The sequence below is a fragment of the Arvicanthis niloticus genome, chromosome 13, assembly GCF_011762505.2.
Source record: "Arvicanthis niloticus isolate mArvNil1 chromosome 13, mArvNil1.pat.X, whole genome shotgun sequence".
NCBI lineage: Eukaryota > Metazoa > Chordata > Mammalia > Rodentia > Muridae > Arvicanthis > Arvicanthis niloticus.
Window position 1 is genome coordinate 57,091,226 of NC_047670.1, and position 24,472 is coordinate 57,115,697.

Here is a 24,472-nt window from a genome sequence, read left to right on the forward strand (position 1 = left end):
AACCCCTGAGCTGGGAAGGACTCAGCCTCAAGGTGCCCAAGCCCTGTGGTTGGACATCTGAGAGGCACTTCGCCTTAAGTGGACTCGGGAGAGTTATAAACCCCAGGGAAAAAAGAATCAAACCCCCAGTCTGACTCCCTGAGCAAACCCACTTCAGCTCCTCTGGCTCAAGCCTGCCCTCTCAAAGCCCTTATCTATACTCACATGGGCAATGGTCATTTAATGTCTACCTGGCTGCTGGCACACACCCGTTTGTCTATCAGCCCAGCCTGGGCTTTGCGTTCTGACTGGCCGCTCCACCTGTCTTCCCTGGATCTAGCAATCCTGACACCCTCAATTCCCACCCCGGAGCAAAACAGAAGACGTATGAACAGACGAAGAACTCCGGTTTAGAAATTAGTGGACTGGATGGGCAAGTAGGGGGTGCCCGCGCTCCGCACTACGGGTTCTACTAGTTCCTTAAAAAGTTCTTTGGATCTTGCAAACTGAGGTTTAAAATGGACTCGGAAGAGATGTCAGGCACTATGCTTAAAGCGCCGGGCAGTCAGAGTTTCGGGCCGGGGTTTGCTGACGCGCTTTAAGCAGGGGTAAAGTCCCCATCCGTAACTTAACTTCCTCCAACTCCACTAGAACCGAGATCATCAGCGAGCCCAGCGCCCAGCGATGCCTTCCCCAAGACCACGCTGTTACTGACAGCTGCAGCGCCAGGCGCCCGAGCGCAGCAGGGGCGGGGCCGGAAGTGAGGTCAGCGGAGCGCGGCGGTCGCGGCCCGGTCTCATTGGTCAGGAGCAGCGCAGTGGGTGGGACGGCCGCTCTTGGGTCTCCTAGGGCTGCTGGCCAGGTGCTCTAGAGTTCGGCGCCTTGCCTGAGTTTGGTGCTTCCGGCTGCTCGCCGAGGGGCTGCTCTCTGCTCCTTGCAGCGCCGGCCCGGGTAGGTGGTGGTGGGGCTGCCGGGCTGTACTGTAGGCTTCTTGGGAGGGGAGTGCGGATCCCCCTGCACTGTGTGCGGGTTTTGGGACTCGGACACCTCCTAGAAGGGCTCGCTGGCCCCTCCGAAGCCTGGAGGCGCGGAACCAACCCCCGCCCGACCACCGGCTCTACAAGACGAGTTCGGAGTCGCTTGCCGAGCCTGAAAGAGCGCTAGGGACGCTCGGGACAGAAGCGAGATTTAGAGGCCGAAGAGTAGAGCAACAGTAAAGAAAACCAGCCCTGTCCCCCGCTGTCCGCTACTTTGCTTTTCTCACGGTTGTCCTGCTTGAGTTATCCTAGGTTGTCTGGTAAATTTCTGTTTCCCTAAGTTTTGCTGTGGCCTGGTTCGGGCTCCCTTGGGTTCTGGAGCGTGAGGCGGAAAGTGGACGGTCCTGGATGATCTTGGAGTCTTTCTGTAGACTTCGCCTGTCCCGTATTCGTGGGGACAAGGGGTTCTCTTAATGGTCTCTCTCAAAGTCTGGGGTGGGGTGTGGCCAGCTTTGACATTATGAGGTACCCTGTGCTTATTTAGAGAAAAGAAACAGTTCGGTGAACTGAGAGTAAGACTTGGCTCAGTCTAGGAAGGGCTGTAAGATTCTGAATAGACACTTTTATTTTGTCCCTCAGTTTCCACATTAGTAAAAACGGGTATCATCTTGAGTATGAGGCCTCCATTGACTGTCATTTTTCCACCCCATTCTATCCATTTTGGAGTTTTAGACAAGGCCTAGATTAGTCTCAAACTTAAGGAAATTCTCCAGCCTCAACCTCCCAAGTGATGGGATTAAAGTCATGAGCCACTACTCCTGGCCCCCACTTATTAATGGTTTATTTAACCAAATCCCTCTTATCCTTAAAAAAAAAAAACAAAAAAAAACAACAACAAAAAAAAAAACCCAACTATGTATGTGTTGACGTGTGTACACCTCAGTGTGTGCTTGTGGAGGCCAGAGGTTGATACCGGGTATCTTTGTTAATTGTTTTCTTCCCTGACAGTTGAGACAGAGACTATCACTGAACTTGGAGCTCCTAGATTCAGCCAGACTAGCTGGCCAGCAAGCCCCAGGGATTGTTGAGTCTCCAGCTCCTCAGCTCTAGGACCACAAGCATGCACTGTGTCCAGCTTCTAAATGATGCTGGGAATCAGACTCAGGCCCTGGTTCTAACTTTACCAACCGAATCAGCTCCCCTTCCCTGACTTATCCTTTTATGCTTGTATGTTTGTTGATTGTCTCTGACCCATGCAAGGGATAAAGTACAAGTTCAGGGAGTTTGGTTTGCCATATTTCTTGGGTTTGTGTTCTCAGCTCTAGAACTGCATGGAACATTGATCAGTAACAGTGGGCTGTGATGGAATAGGAACAGAGGCTGTATGTGGTTCCCAAGTGAATGGGTGTAGTCTCCAAGTCTTCCCTGCTCCTCTTCCTGTCCTGTGTCCCTTCTTTCTGAAGAAGAAAAGAGAAGTTGGAGAAGGAGGGAAACCACACAAGTCTTACATACCTTTTCACAGACTGAGACTCCTTGGCTGATGTCCTCCTAGAAGGCTAGGACAGGGATTTGAAAAGAACATTATTGCATAGCCAGCCCCTTTCTCCAGACAGAGTACATTGTTGAGACCTGCCGCTCTACATCAGGAAAGGGAGCTCCTATGTCCTATTTTATAGGATGCTATATTAAGGAAGCTATAGCTTAGAGGAGTGGAGTACTTGCCTAGTAACAAAGGCAGATGTAGTCAAGACTCCAACCTAGAGCTCTAGCCTCAATCCCTATCCAGTGGTGTAAGCATTGCTAAAGTGTCCCTTTCTCCTGCAATCCTGTAGGCCTGTATTGTGTGCCTGCTAGTCAGCTAGATCTTCAGGGCTTCCTAGAGCTGGCTGCGTGGTATTTGGAGACTGAGCCATGTGTCTTCCCCCCCCCCCCCCGCCTTCATCTTTGGGTTGTTCCTCTAGCTCCAGAGTCTCAGATATGGACCTTCTTCAGTTCCTGGCAGCCTTCTCTGTCCTACTGTTGTCTGGCACAGAAGTCACAGGCACCCTGAAGAGCACTCTGGACCCGAGCCTCAAGATTTGTATCTCTTTGGGGTTTGAGTGGGGAGTGAATTAGCTGTCTTTGAAGGGCTGGTAAGTGAGATCTCTCAGCGTCCATAACTCCTTGGGGGAATTGCAGGGATGAGCAGACAGAGTTGGTAAGCGTAGGAGGGAGGATGAAACAAACTCTGGCCAGATTGAGCAGTCAGTTTTCTCCTGAGCCTGTTCCCTGTATGTTAGACCCAGCTCTCAGCTCTGCAAAGGCTTACAACTGTACGTGTGTGATATCTGGCTGAGGCCTCACACAGGACCTCCAGAACTTTGGATTACCAGCTTATCTTGACTGGTCCTCTGAGCCATGCCTTAGCAACCCAAAGATGAGACAAGACCATCCCTGATTTTGAAGCATCTATAGAGCCAGAAAGTATGTGTATTAGTTACTGTTTTGTTGCTGTGAAGAGAAAGAAACCATGGCCAAGGTTGCTTATAAAAGAAAGCATTTGGTTGGGGGCTTGCTTGTAGTTTCAGAGGGTTAGTTCTTGATCATCATGATGGAAAGCATGGCAGCAGACAGGCAGCCTTGGTGCTGGAGCAGCAGCTGAGATCAGATCTGTAGGTGGGGGGCAGAGAGAGACATGGGCCTGGTGTGGGTTTTGAAACCTCAAAGCCCTTCCCCAATGTCACACCTCTAACAAGGCCACACCTCCTAACCCTGTCCCTCCCTCACTGAACACTAACTCTTTTTAGAGAACCCCTACTCATCCTCCCAAGCTCTGAGGGAAGCGCCGTCCTGCTGTGAGCTGCCCTGCTTCCTGTCACATCTGGGAACTAAACATTTAAATACAAGCCTATGAGGGCTAGTCTCATTTAAACCAGCACAGCATCCACACAGATGGCCTTGTTTCTGTGCTCAGAGGCTCTGATGGGTACAGGAGGTCTTGGGAAATGCTCTGTCCTGTGAACCTACTGAGCAAGGTCTGAGAACTGAAACTCCAGGAGAATGGTTGGGGCATGTCCGACTGAAACATGTCCAGTTGAAACAGATTGCTGGAGGTTCTGTAACAGTGAATGATTATGAGCGAGGACAGGGAGACAGAGGAAGCAGAGGGCAGGTGCCTGGTTTGGAGTGTTGGGCTTGGTCTCTTTTCTGTGTGCGGAGTCTTTGAGAGCTAGAGAAATGGTACATTACAGGACCTATGTATGTCTCAGCTGTGGCCATCCAAGGCTTTGGTGGCACAGGTTAGGAATGCATGGGCCCTCTGTGTCAGGGCCATTGAACTGGGTTTTGTGCTAGCTCCTTAACTTGCAGCTGCTCAGACAAGAAGATGTTTGAGGTGAAGCGGAGAGAGCAGCTGTTGGCGCTGAAGAACCTGGCACAGCTGAACGACATCCACCAGCAGTACAAGATCCTCGATGTCATGCTTAAGGGACTGTTTAAGGTGTGTCAGGAAACAGGGCAGCTCACAGCAGGACAGGGCTTCAGTCGGAGCAAGGACTAAGGGTTCTCTAAAGGGGACAGTGTTCAGTAAGGGAGCGAGCCGTATGTAGAAGAGTCAGAGTGGGATCCAGTAACTGGGGCCGGAGCTAAGTTGTGAAGGTCTCCACAAAGCCACTTAGCCAAGATGGGGTTCCTTCAGGTGCTGGAGGACTCCCGGACCGTGCTCGTTGCTGCTGATGTGCTTCCAGACGGGCCCTTCCCCCAGGATGAGAAGCTAAAGGATGGTATGGTCTCCCAGCACTGCCCTCAGCTCCCTAGCCCCCTGGGTATTTTCCAGCTGTTCCTTCTCTGTTCTCATCACTCTGTCCCCTGGGAATATCCTTGTGTGACACCTGAGTCATGGGCCCGGGGTGGATGAGGGCCCAGCGTGGTTCTCTAATTATTTCTGGGATTCAGAACCGGTTTCTCTGCCCTCAGCAGGTATTCCTTTATGCTGTCCTATGCTTAGGACAGGGGAACTAGAGAAGACTCTCTGCCTACTCCACTCTAGGGGACAGGACAGAGCCTGTTAGTCACTTTTTAGGAAGGCAGATGGGGATTGTTCCCATCTGAAGGGCCTATCAAATAGCTGAGCCAGAGTGTGATTACCAGTACTCTTTGCTACTTTAACCCCTTTCAGACAAGGTGAGAAGGACAGGTAAGGTGAAGGGCTGTTTCATGACCCCTGCCCTTCCTACAAGAGCTCCTTCTCAGTGGTCTGCCTCTTCATGCCTACTAATGTATCACAGTTTTGTTTTTTCTCACTATGTAACCTTGGCTGTCCTAGAACTTGATATGTAGACCAAGGTGGCCTCATACATTGAGATCTGCCTGCCTCTGCTTCCAAGTGCTGGGATTGAAGGCCTGACCTAACCAATCACAGTTTAGCAATAATAGTTCTTAGAGTTACTGAGAGGAGGGAGCAGAGGGAGCAGCTTGTGTGTGAATAGTGTGCTTTACAGGTGTCACCCCTCATGCCTGATGGAAAAGAACACGTTACCTGCCTTGGTTCTTCTTTCTCAACTGAACTGATTCTTAAGATCTCTGAGCATCAGGATTATTCTGAAGTCCAGAGGTCCATGGCCTACGTACCAACCTGGCAGATCTTTGGCTTTTGCTTGCCTTCCTGGGCTGTCTGGGCCCCCTCTGCACCAGGAGTGCAAATATAGCTACACTTCATTCTTACCTGGGTCTTGGGGACTTATCACTAGAGTGAACATGCTAACCCCAGTGCAAACTGACCTGTTGACCTCATTAGAGGAGGGAAAGCAAAATGCCGAATGGGTGTAGGTAAGCTAATGTATTGTTAATGTCCTGGTTTGGATCTGCTGGTTAAGAGTATGGTGTAGAGCAGGGTGATAGAGGTTTATGTTGTAGTAAATACGTCTAGATGATTTCAAAATAAGCCAGGAGTTGGGGCACACACCTATAATCCTAGCTTTTAGAAAAAAGATCATGAACCCAAGGCCAACCTGAACTATATACTGAGTTTTAGGCTAGCCTTTGGCCACATAAAGACACTGCTGAAAGAGAGAGAATAAGCGCTTAACAGAAAAGTAAAGCTAGTTACGGTGCCATGCACCTGTGATCCTAACACTTGGGAGGCAGAGGCAGGATCAGGAGCTCAAGGTGATCCTTGCTTTCATTATAAGTATCAGTCCCACTTGGGCTGCATGAGACCCTCTGTCAAGCAAAACAAAATAAAATTAAATGGAACAATATATATTTACATACACACATACATGCTTGCATGGATGCTTGCACAAACACACAAACACACCCCAAGCTGTTCTTAAACTCAGAAATCCACTTGCCTCTGCCTCTCAAATACTGGGATTAAAGGTGTGTGCCACCACTACTTGGCTAGAAAGAATACTTTAAACAAAAACACTATAATTCTGACCCTTCTACTAGCCGTCCTGACAGAACTGACCTTGTATAGTTAACACTAAGACACAGCTCCAGATACTTAGTTCCATGCCTGGGTATCTGCCTCTGTATAAAACAATGCCCATCTCCGATTCTCAAAGTAAATTCATCCTTTTTCAAAACAAGGGAATACCTAGGGTTTTATGTAGCCCAGGCTGGCTCCATGACTCTGTAGCAAAGGATGACATTGAACTCCTGACGCCTGGCTTTGTACTGTCTAGTGCACTACTGTGCCTGAGTTCTGAAGGTGAGTCCTCTGAGCTCCCAAGTTGTGAGGCTGAACAAATACCCTAGGTTTGCAGGCCAAGTTTTACACTCATTAGCTGCTGTGTCCTGGTTTGCTTCCTGTTCTGTGATTAAACACTTTGACCAACTAGGGAAGGAAAGGTTGGTTTATTGTTGTTGTTGTTGCTTAGAGATTACAGTCCATCATTGAGGGAAGCCAAGGCAGCAACTGATAGACCATGGAGGACTGCTGCTTACTGGCTTGCTCCACATGGATTGCTCAGCCTGCTTTCTTGTATAAGCTCAGGGTGGCCCACTCCACAGAAGGTTGGGTCCTCCTACATTAATCATCTCTCAAGAAAATGGATGTATATATGGCCACAGACCGGGGTGATGAAAACAGTCCCTGATTGAGTGTCCCTTCCCAGATGATACTCGCTTATGTCAAGTTGAAAAAATAAAAATCCAACAACAAAGCGGTAACCAACACAATCTGTAAAACAGGAACGGCAGCTATCGCTCCCTGTAACTGAGCCCATTCATGGGATAGAAAACCCTAGTGCTCATGCGTGTGCAGTGAGCAGCCTGTGATCAGCGGCTGCCACACCTTCCTCTGATTGTGGGTTTGGTAGATACCTCCATCCCTGGAGGAGGTCTGGGGTCAGCCAGGTGGACAAGAGAAGAGCAACTACCTGGAAAACTCACTACAACCCTCTTACCAGCTTTCTCCCACGTGCTGGAGAACACAGCCTTCTTTGGTGACGTCGTGCTGCGCTTCCCAAAGATTGTACACCACTACTTTGACCATAATTCCAACTGGAACCTCCTCATCCGCTGGGGTATCAGCTTCTGCAATCAGACAGGTGTCTTTGACCAGGGCCCCCACTCACCTATCCTCAACCTGGTAAGGACTGGTAAGAGGGCTGGGATCTCCGTTGGGCGTTGAGCAGGGAGCCTCACATCTGTATGTGGTTGGCCCTGTAAGTTATCACAGGTACTTAATGTGTCCTGTAAGTGTCAGGGCACTTTGGGTAATAGAGGCCTAATTTCAAGGGGTTCTGGGTTAACTTGAGAGCCCCTAGGGATTGTTTCTGGCCCATATCTGCCTAGGCTCTGAGGCTTACGACCCTGCATGGTGGGATGGCTCTCTAGGAATCAGGGAGCAGAAAGCAGAAGAGGATGACTAGCTTTTCCGTCCACAGATGGCCCAGGAGCTGGGGATCAGTGAGAAAGATTCTGACTTCCAGAACCCATTTAAAATAGACCGGACAGAGGTGAGCTGCTGGGGCCCGCGACTGTTGGTGTCTGGTGGGCACCGGAGGTGGGGTCTGCAGGGACTAAGGCCTAGGGTATGCTGTGTGAGCTTTAGACTTGGAACCAGACAATCTGATGAGTATGGGTCCAGAAACCATTACTCAAGTCACTGACGGTTTTGGCAAGTCACTGTACCTTTCTGAATGTTGTACACCAAAGCTGGGGGTCAGATGGATATTGGGGGGATTCTTGAGGCTATGGACATCCTCATCTCATTACACAGTATGTACCCAAGGTTACAAGTGTCAGAGTGACCAGGTGAGGTCAGGTCACGTTCTTCCCTGCTTTGAGCCTCTGGTACTAGTACACTGGGGCTTCTGTTCTCACGCCTACACATGCCTCTAATCTAGAGTTCTAAACTTGGCTCTGGGGGCTAACAGCTGCAGCTTGAGAAGACAGATGGTGACACATATAGGGGGAAGGGATCAGAGGGAGCAGGGCAGGCCAAGGAGGACAGGAAGGAAAGGCTCCTCCTGTGGGTGAGAAGCTGAGACTCTTCAGATCACAACTCACGCCTGTGTAGAGACAGGTATTGAGTCTGTGACAGGCTGGAGATTCTACCTGCTTGTGGGCTGACAAAGTAGCCTGCTATTGTATAGATGCCAGCAGGACACAGACAGTTTTCAGTACTACAAAAGTGTACTTTTGTAGTGTAGCAAAAGCACTAGCTACACTGTTAGGCTTTTTGTCTTGGGTCCCCTTGTTCTTTCAGGTCTTTACATGGAAGGGCCAGGCAGATGTTGTGCATGCAGTAAGCTTGCATTATTACCTACAGACCACTGTGCTTGGGAAATTTGCCATCTTCATAGTGAATTAAACAGATCTATGCTTTGTCAAGGAAAAGATACCTCATCCTTACAAGATTAATCTTGCAAAAGTAATCCTGAAAAAAGAGTCTGGATAAAGAGTTGCTAGAGGGGAGATATGGTGGTACTTACCTATAACCCCACCACTCAAGAGGCTGGGTGGAGCAAGAGGCCACCTGTCTATGTAGTGAATTTGAGGCTAGCCTGGACTAAAACTGTTTTAAAACAAAGCAAAAATAAAATCAATAAAACAAGAGAATTTACCAGATTTTGCATTATGAGGTACTCAGTAAGAACGTAGGAAGGTGCCCAGCAGCACTGGCAATTGCTTGCTGCATAGCCTCCTGCCTGGTTAATCTGACTGAGGCAGTGACCGAGTTCGTTCAATTTATCTCATGTCATTTATTGAGGCTGCAGTCATATGCATTGTTTTGGGTTTGTTGATTTGAGTTTTGAGACGGAGTCTTACTCTGTAACCCAGGTTGACCTTAAGCTAGCCACATTCCTGCCTTAGCCTTCTTTCCAAATTCCTTCCAAATGCTGGGATTACAGGCTTGAACTACCACACCCTTGTTCTGAGTATGAGGGTGAGGCCAGCCTGCAGGTCTGACTTCAGTTACCATGTTCCTCAGGGTCCCTGACTCAAACAGATACTACTTAAATCTTGGACTAGGATATCTCATTTTGAACCATTAGACTATCATCTAAAAATCAATGTATTATCTATTACACCCATCTAAAATTTAGATTTTTAACTACCAGTTTTACTAAATGTATTTGTTAATCATTGTAGGAAACAGAGGATGGCCCAAAGCAGCAGTCATCTATCATGGGTCGATGTCCCTGGGCCTTTCTCTCCCACTTTATGCTTTAAGTCATCAGCACATTGTTTGGCCAAGTCCTGGGGATATTTAAGTGCAGAATTTTAGCCTCTGTTGCCTTGTGTGGTATAATCAAGGCTGCTCAGACATTAAGAATAAAAGATAGTTTATCTGCAAGAGTAAAACAAGGTCATGCCATCCTGTGTAGCTAGCTACCTTTGGTGGTGTGGAACACAGTAGTTCATTATTAACTGTGTCTATGAGTTTTCCCATCATGTGGATGAGAGTTACACACCCAGTGATGGTTAATGGTCCCTTCCACTGTTCTCCGTGTCTTCTAGAGTCTTACAACATCCCCAGGTGCTTGCATTCTTGCTGAATGATTCATGTGTGCCCTCCTGATACCTATAATTTAACTGTTCTCTAGTTACCTCCCTCGTTCACCTAGACTTTCTTTCCGAAGGTTCGGGTGACTGGGATTTTTACATGGACATAGAGCCGGTTGTGGTAGCTAGCACACACATGGAATCCCAGCAGTTTGGGAGGTTGATGGGAAGATCCCTTGGAATTTGATACCTAGGACAAAATCCAGGAGAAGCAGCTTTCAGCGTTCTCTCCCAGTAGTCACAGAAGATGTATTTAATTCCCCAGCAGCCAGTTATAACAGGAGCCTCCTTTGTCATCCCCTTTTTTACTGGGAGCCGGTTACATGAGTACTCTGTGTCTAACTAGTACCCAAACCCAAGCTGCTGGAAGGAAACTTAGCACAAACCATATCGATTTCACAGACAGTGGGGAACAGTGAACTACTCATCCTGATAAATACTGTGGTTTGCAGCTGCCAGTCAAGGTCCAACTTTAGACACATGGCTTTTAAAAGACAGCAACCAGGCCTACAGCTCTTTCCCTGGGTTTTGTTATTGTTTCCTTGTTTGTTTTGAAACAGGGTCTCATGTAGCCCAGGCTAGCCTCAACTAATTTCTGTTCAACACCTTGGTTTTCATCCTAGCAGAACCACAGTAGCCCTGCCTCACTGTTTATATCTAGCAGAACCTCTGAGGTTCCTGTTGAGCCAGTGCCTGTTTATGCAGCAAGGGTATAGTTTTCCCCATCAGAGTAGTGGCTCCTGCTTCCAAATGCTTGGTGTAATCAACTCTGAGAAGTATCCCTGGGCAAGACCTTGAACCAGGTGGGCCCAGTCAGAGGCACTCAGGGCCTTGCAGAGTTTATTCTCGCCACAAGGGGGCACCAAGGAGATGCTTAGTTTCTGCAAGTGGACTTTTCTCACCCTGTGGTCAGTCATACATGCCTCCTGTTACACAGGAGGTTGAGTCAGAAGTGTCATGTTAATCAGAATATGCTCTTGGATGCGACCATCAGAGCAACTGGATTTCCTTCTCGTTGCCTGGGGATGACCCTGCTAATTTACAAGACTGGGGCTTGAACCCAGGGCTTCACAGATAATATACAAATGGTTCCCAGTCTGCCCATTTTTTATATTCAGCGAGGACCTCTACTTACAGCAGCCTCAGAAGATCCTCTCTCACCTTTCTTCTTCCTTTCTTCCTTTCTTCCTTCCTTCCTTCCTTCCTTCTTTTTTTCCTTTTTTCTTTCTTTATTGGTTTTTCAAGACAGGGTTTCTCTGTGAAGCCCTGACTGTCCTGGAACTCACTCTGTAGACCAGACTGGCCTTGAACTCAGAGATCCACCTGCCTGTGCCTCCCAAGTGCTGGGACTAAAGGTGTGTGCTACCACCGCCCGGCTGAAGATTCTTTCCTTCTTGAGATAAGAGTGATAGATATCTGGGAGGTATTCTTTCCTTCTTGAGATAAGAGTGATAGATATCTGGGAGGCGAGTGGATGTCTGGTTGGATTTGTCCTAATTAGTTGGGCATTCCACTAGCTGTCTGACCTGAGTCATTCCTGTCTCTAGGGACTCCCCCGCCCCCTTCCCACAGGCATGTACTATTCACTTGGCAGGTAGGTTATGCCACAAGGTGGCACTCTTAGTTTGCTTTTACCTTGATCACACATTTGTTAATTTTGTCCTAAGAATATATAAAAGGACATATTTCACACCTGAGTTTTGAATACTTTTTGTTTATATATTCTAATGAGCCCATTTGTTCATTTTGTCAAAAATGTCCGCTGAGTGCTGTTGAGACCCATGAGGGATTCTGTGTTTGGGATATAGTGGAACACAACACCCAATACCAACATTCCATCTTCATGAAACATGCTGTCATAGGTGTTAGGCACAAAGTAGGTGACCAAGGAGGAGAAGCACAAGAATAAATTAGTACAAAATTATAAGGAGGGTACTAGTAAGGGGACAGATGCCACTGAGGAGGCAGTCATAGGTCTCCAGGGCAGTGGTAGCAGAGCAAATGCAACACCACAGACAGGGCTGGAAGGAGCATTCTGGGCCTAGGCCAAAGCATGGGCAGAGGCCCTTAGAGTGTGGCCATGGATCTCACCGCTCATAGAGACAAACAGACACAGATGCAGGTTTGAGAGTTTATTGGCTGTAAAGACCAACAGGAGCTTAGGGTTGGTGAGATTTCTGCAAAGGGTAGATGAAGAAGCGTCAGGACCTGGGGTTGAGGCTGAAGTTGCTCCCTGTCCCCTGCCCATCTCTGCTTGCCAGCACCCTCGTCTCTCACTTGTCATTCATGCTCTGCCAGTGTGACTTCTGACCCACTCTGCTCCTGTGTGCTCCCTCTCCTGGTGACTGCTGTTCACTGGGCAGGCAATACCTGTTGTCTGGGACTCCAGGCTTGATTCCTTCCTGAAGGGTGTGTCAGACAAGTATTCTGAGAGCCACATTGCTCCCTCTTCCTGGAAGAGTGGATTTGTTTTCTGGTTCGCACCTTGGCTGGCACCTGTCTGCCATGCCTGGAGTCTCCTATCTCTGTCTGCTTGTCAGGCTCCTGATTATCTCGAGGTCCAGTCAGTGGCTCAACCTTTCGTCTGTTTCCTTGTCTGTGGCTCCCTGAGGCAGGGCCTGCTCCAGGAATTCCCTTTTCTTGCATTCTGTGATTTAGCTTGGAGGAAATGCTTTGCTACCCCTAGACTAAATCCAGTTACTCTGCTCATCTCAGTTTATTCCTAGCAATGACCCTTTCCAGAAGGCTTTGAGGGAAGAAGAAAAACGCCGGAAGAAGGAAGAAAAGCGGAAAGAGATCCGGAAAGGCCCAAGGATTTCAAGATCCCAGTCTGAGTTGTAGCCCTGGACCAGTTTGGTGCCTAAGGGATCAGAAAGTGGCCAGTCAGAAAATGCTGCAACTGTGTGGCTCTGGAATAGCACCATCAAGCACCTTGATGAGCACCAGCCACTTCCAGATGGGAATTCTGCGTTTGCTGGGTCCTCAGAAGCCAGGTTTGAGCCCTGGCCAAAAAGACTGAGCTTCCAGGATCTTATGGCACACCAAGGAGGCCTTGAGAAGACACAGTTCTGCAGACAGGATCATGCAGGGAAGCTGTTGAGGGAGGCTGGCTGAAGGAACTTCTAGCCTGGACCCCCTTGGTGAAGACAGGCTTCAGGCCAACTGCTGCCCTTCGTAAGGAAGCAGCAGAACCAGGCTTTGAGTTACAAGTGAAGGTGCTATGTTTGCTGCCAGCCTCACTGTGTTCCTGGGCTGCCTGTCACTGGTCCAGCTCTCTGCAGAGCAATACTAAAAGCTAGCAAATCCACTGGCCTCCCCAAGGCTAGTGAGGAGACTATAAGGGCAGCTACCACTTCTGGAGATGTCGGGACCAGCCTAGAGTACATTTCTGCCTCATCAAGAAGGAGTCCCTGGTCTCTGCAGTGCAGAGAAACAAGAGCTAGGCTTAGGTCTCTCTCTCACTCACTCACTCACTCACTCACTACTACTCTTCATGATGGGCCAGTTTGGAGAGTGGACTCAGAAGTGTCCTGGGAGGGTGTTTATTTCAAGGAGATTTAAAAAGAACATGATCTCTATTCTCAGATAACTGGGGACAGTCATTGAGCTGGTTCAGGGGACAATCAACTTGTTCTCTCTGCTGCTAAAAGATCCTGCCTGTGTATGGGGAGAGGCTATAGGGGACAAGTTGCAGGAGGCTGTGCTTTGTGGTGGGGCTACTGTACCTGGATTGATCAGACAGTGGGCTTCCTAGCTCAGGGTCAAGTAGAGTCCCGTGGACAGAGCAGGAAGCTATGGAAGGAGCTAGGCTTTCAGAAGGCAGCCTGGTTTCTATGAGTTTCAAAGCAGGTGGCTGCCTTGGCTCTATTGAAATTACAGCTCCACTTCTTTGATCTTGCCAGTCCAAAATGTATCACTTAACCCCAGCCCTACCTCTACCTTCAAGTGCAGGTGTTCCAGCAGTGCTCAATAGAGACCTGAGTCTTAGCCTGACTGACCTGACCTGCTCTTTCTGACCCTGTGCTGTGCCTTCATTGGTAAAATAAATTTGATGGTGTCTAAATCCTCTGACAAGCTCTAAACTATGTCTTTGGCTTTTTTCCTGGCCAGGCTAGCAAAGGGAAGCCAAGCATTAGGGAGGCTTCCTGGAAGGTCCTAGAATAGCCTGCTTCCTAACAGTCATCCAGGGGAAGGAAGGGGTTAAGACATAGTGGGGAGGAGGGCTGGAGAAGTTGTCCTATCAAAAATGCTTTGTCTCTCTGTTGGGCAGAAGAGATACACTGCTGACCCAGGAAACCTAGGCTGTATTCCCAGAACTGTCCCTTCCCAGCTGTGTGACCCAGCTGATTCCCTTGAGGTTTATATGAGATGAAACACTAGAGTTTGTGACTTGGCCCATGAAAAGAATGGGATCTACCCTGTCATTTGTTGATCCTGTCTTAGTGCTCATGGGCCTGAGGGCCAGAGCCAGCCCCCAGGCCTCTCCCTGTTTCCTTCATCTTTGAGAGGTTGTAGTCACTGGTTTTGCAAGGACAATGCTTCTTCCCTTAATTGAAGAAATTCTAGAGAAATTCTTTAGAGACCAACTTGGCTATGGACACATCTTTTTTTTTTTCCCCTGTTTTTTTGAGACGGGATTTTACTGTATAGCCTTGGCTGTCCTGGAACTATGTAGCCTGTAGACCAGGCTGTCCTCGAACTCAAGAGATCTGCCTGCCTTTGCCTCTGGAGTTTTGAGATTAAAGGAGTATGCTAGCATACCCACTCTGCCATTCTTAGAAGAGGTGCGGAGGCTGAAAGGATGCAGAGGCAGAGGCAGTGTAGCTGTGGCTATCACTTGGCCATGGAGTCGTTTCTTTATGCTGGGCCGTCAGCAGGATTTTGTCTACTTCCATTTCCTGAGACAGCATCACATCTGACCATCATCAGGAATTTTGATGTTTTGATTGTGAGCTTAATTAACCTTTAACAACTGAGCCTTGGAATTTTTATAATTTGAGGCAGAACCAGAGAACTGTAATAAAAGTGGTGAGTAAGAGGCTGGAGAGAAGGCTCTGTAGTTAAGAGCATGTTCTTGCAGAGGGCCTGGGTCCTGATCTGTCCCCAGCACCCATACAGTAGCTCACTGCCGTCCCTAACTCCAGTTCACGGGATCTGATGCCCTTTTCTGACCTTGGGCACGGGGCACATCTACATACACATGAAGAAAAACCATTCATACAAATAAAGTATATATTTTTTGGTTCTATGCCTAGCCTTTAACAGCTGAGCCATCTCTCCAGTCCAAGAATACATTTTTTATTTTAAAAAGTGTTAAAGCAGCCTCATGTAATGGGGAAAGCCAATCTGGGACTAACCTGGGCTGTTCTTCTGTAACCAATGTCATCAGGATCAGGCCCTTGAGTTCTCCATCCCAGAATGCTCAGATGTCTGACAGAATAAGTACTTATGGAAAGGCCCTGCAGGCAGACAAGGCCTGGAATTTAACTGACTTTGGTGGCAATTTGCCTTCTCTGATGATTCTTTTTTAAGTCTCCCTGATTTGCTTAGTGCCCATTGTGTTCAGGGCCTGAAAGAAAGGCCCAGGCCTCCCTTTCCCTTTCTTTATGTCCAGTCCAGTCCATCTGGTACATTTTTCTTGGGCTTTCCCCTCTCTGATCTCAGTGCCTAACTTGATGGATTCCATTCTCCTTTCCTCAAAAGTGCTGGAGGATTTCCATCTGCAGCCTTCAGAGGACTGAGCAGCTCTCCTGCCTGCCTCTTCTGTCCTTGAGTTTGCTTCCAGTGTTGATTGCTGCAGTCACTTGTTCTGGGAACTCCACCTTTGAGCCTTATTCAGGCACAGAACAGCCTAGCACTCAGGATACAGGCCGATCTCCATGAGTTTGAAGCTGGCCTGGTCTACATAGCAAGCTCCAGGCCAGCCACAGCTACACATGAAGACACTCTTTCAAAAAAGGTGGTGGATGGGCAGCTTGCTTTAGAAGACAAAAACATAGAACACCTGACGGAAGGCACTTGCTTCTCTAGCTCACCCAGCAGCAGGGATTCAGTTGTGTAACAACCTTATGTTGTAGTGGCAGTGACCTAGGTAACTAGTGTGTCTGTTTCCTAGTGGCCTGGCCAGTGGCCATTGCTAAGGGTGCTCATGATGGCATCTTTGATAGTGTAGTCTAGGATGTTCCAGTCTTCTAAGCTTCCAGGTCATGTCTGTGGCACTCTGGAGAATCTGGAAGCCCCTTAATTATCCCTTAAGGCAGGGCCTCTCAACAATGGTACTGATGACATTTTGGACCACTTAGCTGTTGTGTGAGAAGGCCTATCCTGTGGTGTAGGATAGTTAAAAAGTATCCCTGGTCCCCACCTATTAGATGCCAGGACCAGTCCCCCCCCCAGTTAGGACAACTAAAAATATCTCCAACCATTGCAGTCCTTCTTGCCTCCCCCAGTCCATTTTCTTCTGCCTTCCTGTCATTGTCCAGAGAAATGTCCAGGGCTTCTGGGAATGATCCCTCTGGGTTATCCTTGTTTTGAGCTCTGTCTCTTCTCACTTCTTTAAATGAATAGGCATTTTTGACCTAGCTTCCCTGGGCATTTCTTCTTGGACAATCAAACCCTCTAGACTTAAGCATTGATGGCATCTGCCCTGTTACCAACGGATAGCCATCATTACATATGTTTCAGCTCATTCCAGCTAAACTCTTGATTAGTCTAGTGGAGAGCCTCCCAGAGGCAGTAATATCTGAAAGATGGTGGAAGAAGCCTAAAAGCAAAGCTCTCGGAGGAAGTCAATGAGAATACTTCTACAGTGTAAGGCTGCTATCCCCGTCCATGGTAGATAGCTAGATGTTATAGTCACATAGCACAGTCTCTTCAAATAACAACCCAGCTCCTGAGGAATAGCTTGTACAGAATGACAAGCTGTCCTGGTGGGAGCCAGGTGCCAGCTGAAGAGACATTCAGTTATGTGGACAAGTCTGGAGGGATATGTCTCTTTTCCTGAGGTGTGGGAGCAGTGTGGTGGCCATCCTGTTACCATTTCTACTGAGCCTTCGTTTGTCCTTTCCCAGGCCAGTTGCTAAGCACACACATGAAGGTCAGAGAACTTATGAGAATCGGGTCTCTACCTATGTGATATGTGAGTCCCAGGGATTGAACTCAGGTCATCAGGCTTAGCAGCAAGCACCTCTACCCACTGAACCATCTTGCAGGCCCCAGGTCCATCTTAATATCCAGCCCCTTGTTAGTCTCATCTTGCCTTTACTTTTCCTTGGCTAGTTGTACCATGGTCTGTCATTTTTTATGTTTAGTGATTTGATTTTGTTTCCTTTTTTTGAGGCAAGGTTTTACAGGGGAAAAAAAAAAATCAGGCCACAGAATCCCACCAAGCCCAGACCACTCTGGAAGCTCTGCCAACCCCACCAAGAAACCCTATATAATACCTACCTCCTGCTAAGTTCTTTGCTATTTCTTGTTCTATAACAGATAGCTGCTTTCTTGTGCCTCTCCCTATAAATCTCTCCCGTGAGCTTTGTTGTGCAGTGTGACTTTGTGGTCTTCCTAGGCTCCTGACTGTCAGGATCTTTCCCTTTCAGAGCTGCAACAACTTCACTGGAGAAACCTTGCCCCTCAGAGCACTTAAAACCCAGAAGTTAAGAGCTGTTTGCTTGCCACAGAAATCAAATAAATGTGTCAATTACAACTGTGGTCCTGTGCTGTTTTGAAGATGTCAAAAACAAACAGTTGCTGAGCCAGCCCAGGAGCACAAGGTGGAGTGTTGGATCCGCAGGTTTCCCCACAGAGCCTGTACATTGTTCAGGTCTGACCTCAACTGCCTCAGACTCACAGGAAGCTCTTCCTATGAATGTCACGAAAACCTTCTGTCAATATACACCTAAATCCTTTTTCAAATGTTTATTCCATCATCTTTTAATGATGTCCTGGTATCATTATGCCCATATCAGTTTGGAGGTAATTATGTATCTGATGCCTCACTGTGCTGCTGTTTTCCTATTACAGAGAACTTTGTGATGAATGTCTTTGAATACATGTACCTAATAGCATTTCTTTGAATGCTAACCTTTTTGTTTCCTCGGATAAATTCTTGGAAATGTGCACCTTTGTGTGCAGTGTGGCCGACCACCTGTAAGATGATGCAGTGACGTAACTGCAGGAGTGGGGCCTCACCTCAAGAGGCCATTGGGCAAATGACCTTGTCTGAAGGCCTGGAATAATTATGAGGTTTCCCAAGATTGAGGGCCAGTTGTAAAATGTTCACAACACTCAGGCGATTCAAGACCCTGTTAAGTTTCAGATGGGACAAGTGTGACTTAGGGTCTGGATAGTCTATCCCTGAATGTTAGGGTACTATGATTCCACCCAGAGCTAGTTGGGGGGGTGGAAAGAGGCAACTGGGTAGATGATGTAATGTACTCATAGAGTAAAGGGGGCGGTGGTAAGAGGTAGCGCCGGACAGCAGTGCATTAACTCTTCTATTTCTGAACTCCTGGCAAAGTTGCTCCTGGAGCTGATCCAACGGAAAAGTAGCGGCTCCTTTAAACCAGAGGAAGGCTGGGACGAGGACCCGGCGGCTACTCTCCGCTGGCGCTTGGATGCCGGGAGGGGCGGAGTCTCGCTATGCAAATCTGAGCTGCTGATCGATGACGCGCCATCACCCCATGAGCCGCTTCGCGCTCCGATTGGCTAATGCAAGCCTGGTCCCATTGACAACAAACATGGGGGTGCGGAGGCTTGGGGCGGGGCTGCAGTGGGCGCGGCCCGGGGCGGGGGAATTCTGCCCCGCCCCTTCCGTGGAGTCCGGGCGCAGCTCAAACATGGCGGCGGTTGGCACCGGGCGGTGAGGCGGTACCAGGTGGGGGCTGTCGGGTGTCATGGGCGGTGGCGGCGGTACCGCCTCCGCGTCTCCCTGAGCTGGACCTCACGGGGGACTCTGCGCCGAGCTGGGCGATGGATGAGAGCAGCGAGCTGGGCGGTCTGGAGACCATGGAGACCCTCACGGAGCTGGGCGATGAGCTGACTCTCGGGGACATCGACGGTGAGTGGCAGCCGGGTGGGAGTGCAGGGGGCGCGCGGGGAGGAAGGGGTTACGGCGGCGCTCGCGGGTGCGCGTGCGCCCACCCCGCGATCGCCCTGGCGTGCGCGGGAAGGAACCCGCGGGCCGGGCTGCCCGGGAGGTTCCCAATTCTTCTTGCTCCAGAGTCTGAGCCCGCATGACGCAGGGCTCCCGGTGACCGAGGAGTCCTGGGCGCCGCGGGGCCTGAAGTGGGGCTGGGGGCGACGCGAGGGCTGCCAGAGGAGAAAGGGAGGCGGCCGCCTCCCTCGCGCGCCCACACGCGCTCTGGTTTGTCCCGTCTTCGCCGGCGTCCCCCATCGCACCTGTCACTCTCTGCCTGGCCACTGGAGCGGCTTCGGGATTTCCCGGTCTGCGCTCTTGGGCTCGGCTCCCCACGCCCCCGCTCTTTTCGGGATTGACTGACAGCCGGGTCTCCAGGCGCTCTGGAAAACTTTGGGCAAGAGCTGCACAAGCAAGTTACTGATGGAGTGGACAGAGACCGCAGAGTACGGCGGCCTTGGATGGAGACTCGGGCGCTCCTGCTGTCTCACTGCAAAGGGAGTTGAGCAGCAAGAATTTTGAGTTGTGGCCCCTCGGGTACAGACTAGGGAGCGGGTGGCCTTTGTTTCGGCGGCCTTAACAGCGAAGTGGAAGAACTGGTAGGAGCCCAGGGATCCTCTCTTAAAATTCTCTCACTTTTCAGCCATGGGAAGGAAGGTTTGGAGAGGGTCCCAGACTTGCCTGCGGTCATCATGCTGATTAACAAAAGCCAGTTCTTTTTATTTCTGAGCCAGTATTAGTTTAACACTCCACCTTTGAGAATTTGAAGTCCAAAGAATAGGCTAGTAATTTAGTCGTTCTCAGTAGTCGGGCTTTTCCAAAGTTCTCAGTCCAAATACTTTGTGTTATTTCATTTATTCAGTCCCGCCGACTAGGTGTCACACGATTTTGCAGGAGATACTGTCTAAGGTCACTTACTTATAGAGAGTCCAGAACTCTTGAGCAATGACTCAGTTTATGGAGTGTTACTACACCTAGAATCTAGAACCTTGCAGGCATATTTGATGGCTGTGTCCTCACTTTGCAGGTGAGGAAACAGGTAGAAGGTTCTCTTGTGTAGGAAGAAGTGACAACAGTTGTTTGAAGAAGGTGTTTGCCACGTTCCTGTTTTGCCTTTGTAGCATTTTTCCCACTTGGTTCATTCACCCTTACTTCTCATTTTGGTCATCCAGACAGAGTGACAAGCCCCTGTAATCCAAGTTCCACTTTTAACCACAGATTCTTCCACCAAGTATTGCTAAACACAAAGATAGGTTAGCACAGGGAGGGGAGGGGTCACCCTCCACACGGGAGTGGCGCATGTGTTCCTAGCACTCAGGTACAAGGCAGTGTTAAGCACTCACACAGGTTCTCCATCCTTATCACAGCCCTGGTAGATAAAGATGACTGTTCACTAGTTTACTCAGGGTTCCCTGGTCAATAAGGAGGTCTAAAACTGCCTGCCAGCAGGTGCCCAAGAAAAATTCATGTGGTTGGTTTTTGTTTTTGTATTTATATTTTATAATGATCTTTATTTGTCTAAATTTTCAGTCTCTTGAATTACCTAGTGGTTAATATTAACCTTACAGATTGCTAAGTCTGTATATAAATAAAATGTACACTCTAGAAACTACAACAGTAGGCCAGTAGTTTATAGGCCTCTGCCTAGTTTGGGAAGTGTTTCCTTGCTCCAGGAGCTGGCTTTGGTATCTTAGATGTGAAATAAGAGTGTTATTTTAGGACCACATGGGATTGTATATGTGTCGGGCAGTAAGTGAAAGTCAGAGGTGAGGAAGCTTCCTTGAAGGCTACCAGAAAGATCACACCGAGGAGATAGCTATTGACCTTAAAAGACAAGAAGAACCAGTTGAACACAGCGAAGGCCAGCGGTCTAGTCGGTCTAGTTGGAAGTGTCCCTTGAAGCCTCTGTTCTCCTGAGCAGGTTGGGGGTGGGGGTGTCAGGGAGGGGTGGACACAAGGGGACAAACCACCTTTTCTGTCCTTCTCACGGTTCTTTGCACCTAGAACAGCTCTTGGAGCAGAGAGAATGCTCGCTCCTTGTGTGAGTAGCTGGGATGGGATACTGATTGGTATTAGGTATAGTTTCCCTGATTGAATCAGGGTGGGCAGCCCTTGTGTATCCAAGATGAGGAAGAGGAGAGATGAAGTGAATGCACGTTTGTAACTTGAAGCCTAGAAGTCTCATGGCTGCCTTCAGGAGGTCAAGGAGCTGTGAGTCCAAGACCAACAGGGTCTCTTCTCAGTCAGAGAGCTTTAAGTCCTTGTTTTAACTAAATGGTCAGTGACCTGGGAATACAGTTCCATGGCAGGGTGCTTGCCTGGGATTCGGAAAATCCTGGGTTTGATACCTACCACAAAGACACTGCAGATGAGCACAGTGGAGCATAAATCATCTCAGCTTTCAGAGACTGAGGTAGAAGGGTCATCTCATGTTCCAAGACCAGCCCAAGCAACTTAGTGAGACCTCATCTCAAACTAAAAAAAAAAAAAAAAAAAAAAAAAAATGAGTGCTATGGGAAGGGAGGGGGTGTAGCTCAATAGAACTCTTGCTTAGCATATGTGAGGTCCTAGGTTCAATTCCTGATACTGCCAAAAATAAAGTAGAGTAAATCAACAGTTTCAGCAGAACACTATCTAAACATAAAAAGGGCTATCTTGTAATAGTGACTGAGATAACCCAATTAAATTAGGTAGTGGAGGGAAGCCTCTTGGAAGAATATCAATGTCATTCTCTTTGAAGCATTGCCAGAGTCTGGATTTTTTATATTTTTTTACCTGTTGACTTCATTATCTTTTCTTGTTGTGTGTGTGCCTGTGATTGTGGGTACCGGTGTGCCCTGGTGTCTGTGTGGCAATTACAGTGTGACTTCAGGAGGCAGGTTTTGGCTTTCATCTTCTTTGCAACAGTGTCTCTTTATTTGATACTGCATCTGTTTTCTGGCCTCCAGCCTTCCAAAGATTGCCTTCCATCTTGGCAGAGGGACACTGAGCTTACAGACTTCACTACCACACTCTGCCTCCTGTGGGGGTTCCTGGGATGTGAACTCAGGTCCTCACACTTGTGCAACAGGTAGTTTATCTACTGAGCTATCTCCCCAGACCTTAACTTTTTTTTTTTTTTTACATTTATTCAGTTTATGGATATGGGTTTGCCCACCCGTGTGTCCACCTTTAAATGAAGGGATCAAAGGGCAACTTTGAGAGTCAGTTCTCTCCTTCTACCATACGGGTTCTGGGGATTAAAGTCAAATCACAAAACTTGGCAGCATGCCTGCCTACCCACTGAGCCATCTTATTGGCCTGTTCTCTTAAAAGTTTATTTCTTGAGAATTCCACGTGTGTACACGGTGCGTTTTGATCCTATCCATCCATCCACCTCTTGCAAAACCTCCCCTCACAGTCCCCTCCCGGCTTCCGTGTACTCTTTCCTTTTTTAAAAAAATAACTCACTAGTTTAATTAGTACTGCCCCTGTGCACATAGTAGGACTTGCTGTGTCTACTGTAAATCAGGCTAGGCTGAAAGGCACAAAGGCCTCTCAGGTCCTGAGGTTAAAGGTCACAAATCCCATCTTGTCCCTCTTTCCTTTTTAACGATAGAGAAGCAAACACCTAAAACCAAAACTTGTGAAAGAGTCACTTGTTTTGGCCCATGTTGCGTCTCCCAGTCTTCACCTTGGCCTCCCACCTTGGCTTGTATTTCAGAGTAGGGTCTCTGAAGACAACCTTGTTGACAGCAGCCATGTCTGTTGCTGTCAACAACATACAGGGCAGAAAGATAGTATCTTCTTTATAAGGGCAGAAAGATAGTATCTTCTTCCTCTGGGATCAGAAAACAGAGTCAGGAAGGTGATCTGGTTTTGCTAGGCACAAAAGAAATAGGTGTCAGGGCTGCAGAGATGGCTCAGCAGATAAGAATGCTGGCTGCTCTTCCAGAGGTCCTGAGTTAAATACCCAGCACCCACGTGGTAGCTCCCGCTGTCTGTAACTTAGTTCTAGGAGATCCAATACCCTCATGGTGCACAGACATATATGCAGGCAGAGCACCCATACACAAAAAGACAAACTTATCAATTAATTTTTTAAAATGGGTATCAAGAGCAGCATTTAAGCATATGCAGGAATAACTAAGCTGGAAGATAAGAGGCTGGTTAAAGGCTGTTTGTAATTAACAGTGTAAGAAAATGGTGTATGACACCAAGAAGTGAATCGGGACTGAACTGTGCTCTAGTGTGGATATTTGTAGAATATTAGGAAGGGAATTGGTGAACATTTCAAAGTAGAAATAACTAGTCATGGGTTAAGAAATTTCAACTGAGCCAGGCAGTGGTGGCTCACACCTTTAATCCCAGTACTTTGGAGGCAGAGGCAGGTGGATTTCTGAGTTTGAGGCCAGCCTGGTCTACAGAGTGAGTTCCAGGACAGCCAGGGCTACACAGAGAAACCCTGTCTTGAACCCCCCCCCCAAAAAAAAAGAGAAATTTCAACTGTGTTGATAAGAAACTCTCAGATGTGGGGACGTGACCTCTGTGAAGGCAGTGCAGAGGGAACTGTGGGATTCCATTGAGACCTTGAGCAGGGGCTTTGAGGAACTTAGAAGCCAGCTATGCTAGGGAAGCTTGCTGAGGAGATGATGAAATGTAGGCTTGCATGGGGGAGCAGTCACAGAAGGGATAGCAAATCTGTTCAGAAGCTCACGACTGGCGAGGGAGGTTGAGGTGAATAAAGAGAACAGGGATGGTGAGCTTCAGGAAGAACAGTCAGCACACGGTGGACACATCGCTACAGAGCGCTACAGGGGACTGGACAGAAGGTCAGCCTTTCTAGAGCAGTCAAGTGGCAAGGGAAGGATCCAGAACTAGATACTCAAACAGCACTCAGAAGTCAATGGGCGAGGGGCCAGCAGAGGCCACTGTTCTCCTTGGAGAAGGTTGAAGAACTTCTGGAGTCTGCACATTGGACCTTGTGCACCTGAAGCAGCCACTCCTACCACTGAAACACGGGCTCCTGAGTTGCTCAGACTGACTGTCTCAGCCTGTCACTACCAAGCCTGGCTTTCCTGTCTTTAGGAGTTGCCTGTTGTAAACATTCTGTACTGATGGAAGCAGAGCCTGTGGCTTCTTTCCCTTAGCACATGTTCCAGTTCATCCATGTTGCAGTGTTGTGCTCAGCGCAGCTTGTGTTAACTTACCTCTCAGCTGCCAGACTTTGGGGCACTTTCTCCTTTTTGGCTATTTGGAAAGAAGCAACTGAGAAATTTTTTTTTTTTGTGGACTGCGTGTTCATTTTTCTTGGGTAGATCGTCTGTATTTGTTGTTTGTCCATTTACTCCCTCTCTCCCTTTCCCTAGTCAGTTCTTTTGTTTCTTGCAGCCCTTACTCTGTTTGC

At 48.4% G+C, this 24,472-nt stretch overlaps 2 protein-coding genes across 6 annotated transcripts in view; both read left to right on the forward strand.

Annotated features, from left to right (window-relative positions):
• Positions 1 to 759: 759 nt before the first annotated feature.
• On the forward strand, positions 760 to 18,330 carry Ccdc134 (coiled-coil domain containing 134). Of its 4 annotated transcripts, none has more exons than XM_034517579.2 (7): positions 760 to 930; positions 2,918 to 3,036; positions 4,313 to 4,434; positions 4,633 to 4,717; positions 7,349 to 7,530; positions 7,829 to 7,900; positions 12,669 to 14,021. In XM_034517579.2, exons 2-7 carry the CDS (start codon positions 2,934 to 2,936, stop codon positions 12,792 to 12,794), a joined length of 690 nt encoding a protein of 229 aa, XP_034373470.1. In that variant the 5' UTR covers positions 760 to 930; positions 2,918 to 2,933; the 3' UTR covers positions 12,795 to 14,021. The 4 variants fall into 4 exon arrangements, with proteins under 4 accessions (XP_034373470.1, XP_076767811.1, XP_034373471.2 ...); XM_076911696.1 differs by lacking the exon at positions 12,669 to 14,021 and adding an exon at positions 17,549 to 18,319 and having other exon boundaries at positions 888 to 930; XM_034517580.2 differs by lacking the exons at positions 760 to 930; positions 12,669 to 14,021 and adding an exon at positions 17,549 to 18,329 and having other exon boundaries at positions 4,305 to 4,434.
• Positions 18,331 to 18,755: 425 nt separating this feature from the next.
• The window catches only part of Srebf2 (sterol regulatory element binding transcription factor 2), a 57,544-nt gene continuing 51,827 nt past the window's right edge, over positions 18,756 to 24,472 (forward strand). The window contains exon 1 of one of the 2 annotated variants that reach the window (XM_034516111.2): positions 18,756 to 19,008. In XM_034516111.2, the coding sequence (XP_034372002.1) occupies positions 18,921 to 19,008 (88 nt within the window). In that variant the 5' untranslated portion in view covers positions 18,756 to 18,920. Of the gene's footprint in view, positions 19,009 to 19,105; positions 19,686 to 24,472 lie in introns of those variants that run through there. The other variant, XM_034516112.2, reaches the window with a different exon arrangement.

Bases quoted from the DNA above. Each gene is read 5' to 3' on its own strand.
- Ccdc134 (XM_076911696.1), top strand. From the start codon at position 2,934: ATGGACCTTCTTCAGTTCCTGGCAGCCTTCTCTGTCCTACTGTTGTCT. The intron at 4,435-4,632 runs GTGTGTCAGGAA...GGGTTCCTTCAG, and splicing joins TGCTTAAGGGACTGTTTAAG to GTGCTGGAGGACTCCCGGAC. The intron at 7,901-17,548 runs GTGAGCTGCTGG...TTTCCCTTTCAG, and splicing joins TTAAAATAGACCGGACAGAG to AGCTGCAACAACTTCACTGG.